We start from the raw sequence: 9148 nt of genomic DNA, 5'->3' as shown, positions 1-9148 counted from the left end.
AGGACACTTTTCACTTACAGGTAGGCTCACTGGTATTTATACCATCATTTAAATACTAATTTTAACATCTTCCAAACCAGGGCTAGAGGTAGGCGGATGATACCGCGCTGCCTGGCGGCGCTACGTGCGATCGACACACAGCTCAACGGCATCGACAGCTTTGTTTACAGACCTATTTATAGTTATTAAGATCTACTAAAATAGTGATATTCTTGCACAGCACCTAGCCGTGTAAAAACAACTAATAAAATGTTCAATATGCCAAGAAATCGTAATTTATGCGTCATAATGGATAAATAGACGAGCATTGCAACCGTGAACACAGCGAAAGCGAAATCGTATTATGGCCTCATAATCGGATTATCCAGAGCGTTTCCTAAAACAGGTCTACCTCTGTTTTCTAAAGCAAAATCATGAATCTACTCGGAGTGTTACTAACACGGAGTGTCACTGATGAGGGGGGTTCCTCTACAGCTTTCTTGCAGCTGACGGTGTCGAAGAACACAAGCACGACGAAGAAGAGCAAGACGGTCAGCTCGTCCAAGAAGTCTCAGGGCAGCAAGTCGAAAGGGACCAAGACCAAGGCGGCCAAGGAGAAGGTCTCGGAAAAGGGACAGCGTACTACTTGCACTGATATCCAGGAGCTTGATCTGTGAGACAAGTTTTTAGATGCTCGCAACGAACGTGAACTCGCGACGGACAAAGGGATCAAAAGCAAGGCCTGGAACATGCTCGTAGCAACGTTAAACAGGATGCACAAGCGCAAGTTGAGCAAAGGTAATTGCTTTTGATGCATGCACAGGTAGCGGTGATGCTAGCGAGAGCTACTATTTTGTTGTGCCAGACCAGTACAAGTCCAAGTTCGTGAGGCTAATGCACGACTACGACCTGTACAAGTCCTTTTGCAGCTTGACTGGAGCCGGTATGGGTTCGGACACCCCTCCAACGCTTGATGACGATGTCTGGGAGCATTTGATGGCGTCCAAGCCTTAAGACAAGAGCAAGATTAAAAAAATTAAGAAGGATGGCTTCGTGCACGCAACGCTTTGCTGTCTAATAGTAGGTAATTAGACGAGTTCTGAGTTCTATGTACTGTTGAGGCTTGATAGGCTTCAATGTGCAGGAGATACGCATGCGAGCGGCAAGGATACTCGTACAATGCCTGAAATCGTAGTTGAACTTGATGAAGCTGATGCTCCAGATGCTGGAGAGTGCCCTGGTCGCGCTCCTGCCCCTGAACAATCTAATTAAAGCTCCGATGAAGATGATAATAAGCTTGAAAGTGACAGGAAAACGGACACGCCAACGAGCTCACGTAAGGCATCGCCAAATCCTCCCGGTCACGAGCAACGCGTGGCGAAAATCAAGCGCATTCGATGCGGGGCGCTTAAGAGCTACCGCGCAAAGAAAAGGGCCAACACCGGCGACGCGGTGGCGAACAAACTGGATTCGCTACTCAAGGCGATGAAACAGTATATGAAGATGAAAGTGACGAAAGTGGTGGCGGACGAGAAACGAGCTGAAAGCAAGCTAAGCACGGGATTTGTCGCTTCGTTGAAGGGGTCTGGGCTTGCAGATGACTCCGAAAGCGATGCAGCTGCTACGGGTGGCCAATAAGACGACAAAGACGAGTACGAAGCGGTAGCTTAAGGTAATTTGTTGTGATACCTGCATTGGCGGTGTCTTACGTTTTTTTTTCATGCGTGCTAGTTCAAACCATTGCAAAGGTCAAGACACACGGCACGTGGGAGCATCGGTTAGTACGACATGCATATGACCTAAATTAAGCTTATTATGCCTGGCTTCAATGTTGCTGTACGTCGTACTGCTAAGTCAGCATCTTCGTAATCACTGGTGCTGGAGATGCTTGACTTCATGCCGAATTCGCTGTCGCTGAAAATATCAGAGTCGATGCTGATGTCGCTGCTCGATTGGTCACTCTCGTCGCTGCTTTCTCCATTATCTTAATCACAATCCATTGGATCGCTTGTCATAAATTCCTCATACTCCCTCCATATTTCCTTTGTCATCCACCATCGCCAAGAGGTGCCATTTCGAATATCAAAGGCAATATGTTCATCATTGCTGAAATCGTCTGAGGTATCACTTTCAGCGTCATCATCCTCCTCGAAATCCGTAGCGAGGTCAGATTCGTCATATTTTCTGATGAAATGGTTAATTAGAGCACATGCAACGATCACAGCTTTGATATTTCTGAGTTCGTAGTCCATACCAAAGTATATCGGACGGATGACCTTATCGGACCTGTACCAAATCGATGATACATCATAAATTTATCTCTTAAAACTAATACATAAAATCTTTAGATGTTGTGGGCCACAGAGGTAGAGCTTATAATAAAAGAGTCCGGCGTGCGGACGGATGGCAGGAGTGAAGACGGCGGCAAGCTAGCGTGGAGACGTGGCGGTGGCCAAGTGTGGTGACGGCGGCGACAGTGGAAGGGTGGCGGGTGATCAGCAGCGAAGACAGCAGCGACGGCGGAAGCGAGTGGATGGCGCTGGGAGGGCGACGCAGCGCGGTGACGATGACCAAGATGGACGTGTTCGGTGCGTTGCTCAGCAGAGCTGCGGTGTGGAAGCTCATGATCGGGACATCGGCACGTCAATGAGCGGGACGTGGAGGAGGAGGATGCTACTTCCAAGGGCAAAAAGGATGAGTGCGGAGCAGCGTGGCGTTGCTCCATCCGGAAGTGTTGCATATGGGATGAGGATCAGTGTTCGAAGTCGGTGCTAGGCGATCACAGCCCGGAACAGGAGCCGGATGCTGCTACATGAGGATAAGGCAAGGCGGAGCGACAGGAGGTGCTTATGTACAGGATAATACTGTAATATTAACAAAATGCAATCCATGTACCGGTACTTGCACGAAGTCTGCACTGAAGTACAGCTCCGTAATAGGTATCTACTAGCGGCGGTACTCATACGCGGAGGCTGTTGTACACCTAATATATATTAAAAGAATTACTTAATAATATATCGCCGATCTGCCACTTTGCCGTCAGCCCTCTGGTGTTGCCAGCCTGGTGACTTTATTGCTCCCTACAAATTGCAGCTAATTAACAGATTTTAGAAAGCGCTAATTTATTGGAGTGTTTCGAAATGATTGCACCGGTCTGATAAAATTAAAATATGCGATACGTCGGCATCTTAATATTTGGAAGGGGAGACACATATTTTCCGTGCCCCTCGGATCTGATACGTCCGATGTGGGGCTTAGATGACCAACCGAACCCTTCATGAATGCTTTGGCCAGCACTTACATATTACTTGGATATGATTGGTTATCTAAAACAAAATAATATATTATTGGCCACTAATGATGATACTAAACTTAAGAGAGGTCGGATAAGTGATAATATTCTTCCATACAGGAGCGGAGCACTCTAAATCGATGTTTGAGCAATTCGATTACTTGCTCCACAACGTTTCTTGCCTTCGCCTGACGCAGGTTGTAGAGTTCTTTGCCATTGCGTGGCCGCCGAGATGAAATTGCCCATTCCTTCAAAACGTATCGAGCTCCACGATATGGTGTTAGAGCTTGAGGACTCAATGCATATCCAGCATCCGCGAGCATGTAAAAGTTTTCAGGAAGCATGTCCATAAAACTACTCCACTGCAATACCATCGAGTCGTGCGCACTTCCTTCAGCACCAGGGTAAATAAAACAAACGTTCATGCTTGAGTCACAAGCGGTGAGCACGTTGATATATATAAACCTTTTATGATTGCGGTAACGCTTGATTTCCTCAGTGGGAACGACGATGCTGAAGTGTGTACCATCAATGGCCCATAAGGCCTGGTCAAAATACGGGTGAGCCGCCTTAAACGAGCTCGGAACCGCTGATATAACGACTGGATCCTGCAAACTCGTACAATTGCGTAGGCGCCGTGCACACGATACTTGTGGACAGTCGAGTACGCCAGGTCAAAGAGGACGTTTTGGCTACGAAACGTCGCTGTTGATCCAATCCAATTCAGCGCTACGGCTAGCACTTCGCGTGGGTATTGAAGAAAGTTGCGAATGTGCGGCTTCCAGATCTTGTACAGCTCGTCAAATGTTTCAGCATCCATGCGAAAATGGTCCTGGAAGAGCCTTCGGTTTGGTATCAGTTTATACCCATGCCAAACCTGTACTGTGGAGTAAAACCCGTGAAGGTTTTACAAATTGGTAGAAAAATAAGACTTTCTCATTTGAAATTTGTATCTAATCGATACTAGCTATTGGTGTTCGCACAAAAATCTCGAATTAATCCCGGTACCAAATCCGACAGCATATCGTGAGCATGTGTAGTTCTTAGACGTGACTTTACTCTTTTCATCACTGAAAAAGACCGATCCGTGCCTGCAGTTCACAGGGGAAGCCCACACACTATACATATGATTCTGTAAAGTGTTGGGAAGATTGCATGCATGTCGAACTCAGCCATTGCGACGCTTAGATCTTCAGTCGTATTCAAGCAAGTCAATCGGCTTTCTTGTTTTCCAAGTTGTTCTAGTCGCTTAGCGTCGGACCTCAAAGTTTCCTATTGGTTTGCAAAATCATCATAGTAGTACTCTTTAGCAATTCGAGTAATGCATCTTCCTTCCAACGCCTGAAAGAGTCTTTAGAGCGTGCACTATCACACAATTCCATCAATTAAATCATACTTTGACCGAAACGTGACTGCAGCTCTTGAATAATATCGGTTAGAATAGCTTCATAGACATCCTTGTGATAATGGCTTTCTTGAGTAACGTTTAACCGAGTGGGTACATCAGCTCCAGGTACACCGGGTCGTCCTTTGCCACGGTATCGCACTCCCCGCCTAACCCACTGTGCGTGTTTATCAAATACTAGAGATTCTTCAGGTTCGAAGACCAAAGCTTCACAAGATTTCTCTGCTCTTTCCCAAATCGCATTAAAACCGGCTGGATCGTCGTCATGAAGAGCGTTATCACATATTTTAATAAACTCAAGAGTAATTTGCTCCACTAGTCTGGCGGCAGACGCAATGTCCATGTCTATCCTTTGTACCTTTAGATGCTGCTTCACTTTGCTAAACAGGCTTTCCACACGATTGTTTGTGTGGTTATTGAAGTGAGGTAGGTGCTTTCGGTCTGCACCGAACAAGAGAAATGTCGTCGAGCTCAGCAAGCTTTTGGACCGATTAGTAGGGAGCTTACTCAGTTGAACGAAGCGCCTTCAACGAAGCAATAACTCAATTTGAGTGGTGGTAGTAAAATCTTCGGGGTCAGATTTCAATGAACCCCCAGGAGCAGACAGACAGTCGTAACCCCGGTGGCTCTAATGAAAGTACTGGTGCAAGTGCTGATGGAAACGACTGAGGGCACAAATGGTCGCGATTCTGGGAGACGCTTCTGGTATTATTTGCGGTGGGGTATCGCCAAGTTCTGAGGAGTCGGAAAATGTACCGTTTAACAAGAAAACGGAGCAACAGCAAGTGGAGCCAATCTACCTGTTATAATATCAAACTTAATAGCAGCGTTATTCCAGGGGGCATCCCAGATTAAACCGTTTAGGGAGCCACGAGCATAGACGAAGGCAGACTTGAAGGAATTCAACCAAGGAATGAAACTGCGCGGCCTGCTTCGAGGTCGGGACGTGTGCGAAGTGGCTAGTTCCTTGAAAGAGATTCAGCTCGGCATGCGTGAGATAGCAGCATTCCTAGCGACCTTTTAAGTGCTTGGGAAGGCCACGGCAAAACTGTCGATGGCGTGGCGGCCCAGCACGAGCTACGTTGCGGACAATGTTCGTCTAAACAAACGGTAGACCGCGCACTTGACTTACTGCGAAATTCATCATCCGGGTAAAGTAAGAAATCTAGTTGGACAGCGAATGAGAAGCTTTCAGTGCTGCAAATAAGTACGTCTTGGTCATCGAAAAGATCGGCACCTATACAAGAGAGCAGGTGGAGCAGATGAAGTGGTTGTGGAATCTGCAAGAGACCTGTCATCGTGGCATACTTCTCTGCACTTGGCTAAACAATGAAGTGAAGAGTCTGGCGGAGGAGCCCCTGGCTGTAACTGCTGCTTTCGATGATTTTTTGAAAACCTGGCCATACCTGGCTGTACCTAAATTCGGATTTGACGTCGCTGGAGCAGATCTTTTCTGCGTTCGAGACAGTACGAGGTTGAATGACGCCATTATGCGTGCATTCTCTATTTTTTGGTACGTACATGAGCAACACGACCGTGACGATTCCCCTGGTCAAGAAGCAGGCTCTGAAGAAGCCGGTCAAGGCAGAACCTGTTCTCGCGGACCAGCAGCTGCATCAAATTCGTAGTAGCTTGGATTCTCGACAGTTCTTGTTGATGCCTATGAACTTGATCGGTGCCCACTGGGTATGTTTAGTGATCGACGGGATCTCTAAGAAGACTTAAAAGGTACGACAGTATGGGCTCCGCCATGTACTTAAAGCGTTTGAAGACCATCGCAGATGAAATCGTTGCTGTATATCCAGACGTGTACGATGAGATCACTGTCAATGGACCTCTACAGCATGATAGCGACAGTTGTGGTGTGCTTGTGTGTCTCCAGCTGTGCAAGTCTGTATCAGCCGAGGCGCCAAGTGACGTGACCAAGGCTGGTATTACCAAGCTGCGTCGGAGAATTTTGCAAAGCATTTTAAAGGTTAAACATTGCGTGTAGTTGAGGTTGAAGCCGCTGGGATGTAAGCAATAATACCTGGCATTTACCTGGGAAATACCTGTATTTACATGCTGCCTTTGATCATTCTAGTAGTATTCTCGGATACCTGAAAAATGTTTTTTTATTTTTCACTTTGACTTTTGCCCAAGTAGCGCACACTACTGTATGTCGTTCTCAGGTATCCGATATCTACGAATTATTTGAATGGTAATATATCCCGGTAACTCAAAATCATTGGGCTAAAACATGTGAAATACCTGGATCTGAGTAGACCTACACCTATATCCATGTCTGCGAAACCTGGACAATAACGACTGCCTAAAAAAATACCTTCACGCGCAGAGTACATGTACATGCATCTCCAACGGTATTAACCTCATTCGACCCATCGCCGTCTCTTACTGTTTGTTGCTGGCAGCTTGCTGCGCAACGCCTCGTTTAAGAGTAGGATGCTTCCTGTACCCAAGCGTCGCACATGCTTCCACGGACTCCACAAATTTTAACTCGACACGAATCGAAACGCTGAAAATCCAGGATAGGTGAGGCGCGCTAGTTGACCAATTGCCTTGTGAACCCATCGACACACATGTGATTTGTGCGTGGGGTCGGTGACTAGCCGCTTCTAGTAGAAAAAGTGAGGCTGCTATGGTAGAAGTTCTACCAGAGCGGCCTCATTTTTTATTTCGCCCAGACTAGCGCATTGGACCTTTCGACGACGAGATGGGTCGTTTCCAGCTAGTAGCGTCCCTGCTGCTAGTGGTAGCCAATATCTGGCCGCCTTCGATTGCAACTGCGTACGCTATTGACAAATTCTACGCGAATCTCGACTCCTACAGCGACACACCGAACGCGGTGCGAGCTCACGAGCCTGATACGTGTACCGAGGGGACCTGCTTCACCGACGGGAACTTCGACAATGGAACAACAGAATGCACGTCGGAATATCTCGAGACAATGAAGGAGAGCTTCGGTACTTCCCAGTACGTCATCCAAGTCGTCTACACGGATTCCAGCTGCACTACTTTTTATTACGCCGTCGGGTACCGAGTGACCGGGTCTTGCGAATTAGGATACGTTGCAGTGGAGAGCTATTATGAAGGATTGTTCTTCTTCATTGCGTCACTGCCAGAGGAAGGCACAGCGCAGCTTGAGTTCTTCACGACGTTGGACTGCTCAGTGATCACGGACTCGTCAACCACCACGGATATCGGTGCAGTTGCTGCTCCTAAGACTACGCTGGAGAGTGGAGAGTGCGTCCCACTCGACTACAGCTCATATTTGTATAAGGGCACGGGCTACACTCGGTGGTGCAGTAGCAACAGCTCCGACGGCGGTGGGGGTGTGACTACTGGAGCAATTATCGGGGTCACTTGTGGCTGTGTTGTGCTTCTGCTGCTTGTCATCGTCGCTATTATCTACAAGTGCCGACGCCGGTCGAAGGGGAAGCAGGGAGGACAATGGACTGCGACGTTGCCATCAGGTGACTTGACTTCCCTTGAAGCTGCGATGAGTGGACAAACGGGACTCTGAAACGATGATGTCATCACTGCCAAGAGGATCCCACGGGACAAGGTGAAAGTCAAGAAACTCCTCAGTCGTGGGGCTATGGAGAAGTTTAATCTGCGGTCTTCAATGGACAGCAGGTTGCTGTAAAAATGTTGCTCCCTTCCACGAGAGGAAATCTTCAACACGTCACAGATTTCCTCACCGAAGCCAAACTAACTTCGTCCATGGATCACCCGCGTATCGTCACTTTTGTCGGTGTTGCATGGGATTCACTCTCGGATCTGTGTTGTTCTTAAGCTCATGGACGGAGGAGACTTACAGTCTTTATTGAACAAGTACGAGGCCACTAAACACCCAGTCGGAGTCGATCGCGAGAAGGCGACTATAGCGCTTCATGTGTGTCATGCTCTCACTTACCTCCACTCGCTTATGCATCCAGGCATCCATCGAGATCTCAAGTCCCGCAATATCCTGTTAAACCAGTCAAGAGAAGCCAAGTTGACGGATTTCTGCATCTCGAATGAGCGTATCGATCGAACGATGACAGCTGGTGTGGGGACGTCGCTCTGGATGGCGCCGGAGGTGATGCTGGGCGAGAAATACGACGTCAAAGCTGACGTTTTCTCTTTCGGTGTGGTGCTGTCAGAGCTGGATGTGCACACGTTGCCTTATGCACAGACCAAGCAGCGGAGTTTGGACACAACCGCCACGTTGCTGCAGAAAATCACTGCAGGAGAAGCTCGCGTGGAGTTTTAGGAGGCGAGTCCTCCCGCGTTGGCAGAGTTGGGGTATGCTTGTGTTGCAGTGGACCCTGCCGATCGACCCACTGCAGCCGAAACGCTTTACAGAATTTAGGTTAGTCTTTCGCAGGATCTGGCAGAGTGAATTGTGAACTACACCTTTGTGCGTCCAACTTCGTAGTAATCTGCAATCAAACTCGAGAGTCGCAAATTTCTTTTTGTCAAAGTTTTAC

At 47.7% G+C, this 9148-nt stretch overlaps 1 protein-coding gene across 1 annotated transcript; it reads left to right on the top strand.

Moving 5' to 3' along the window:
* Nucleotides 1–8324: 8324 nt before the first annotated feature.
* On the top strand, nucleotides 8325–9035 carry PITG_01007 (protein kinase; the record flags this gene model as incomplete). Its single annotated transcript, XM_002909491.1, has 3 exons — nucleotides 8325–8432; nucleotides 8473–8866; nucleotides 8935–9035. 3 exons carry the CDS (start codon nucleotides 8325–8327, stop codon nucleotides 9033–9035), a joined length of 603 nt encoding a protein of 200 aa, XP_002909537.1.
* Between the last annotated feature and the right edge of the window lie 113 nt (nucleotides 9036–9148).

This window comes from Phytophthora infestans, genomic scaffold, assembly GCF_000142945.1.
Source record: "Phytophthora infestans T30-4 supercont1.1 genomic scaffold, whole genome shotgun sequence".
In the NCBI taxonomy this organism is placed as follows: Eukaryota; Oomycota; class Peronosporomycetes; order Peronosporales; family Peronosporaceae; genus Phytophthora; species Phytophthora infestans.
The sequence above is the reverse complement of the archived record's forward strand: the minus strand, read 5'-3'. Positions and strand labels throughout refer to the sequence as shown.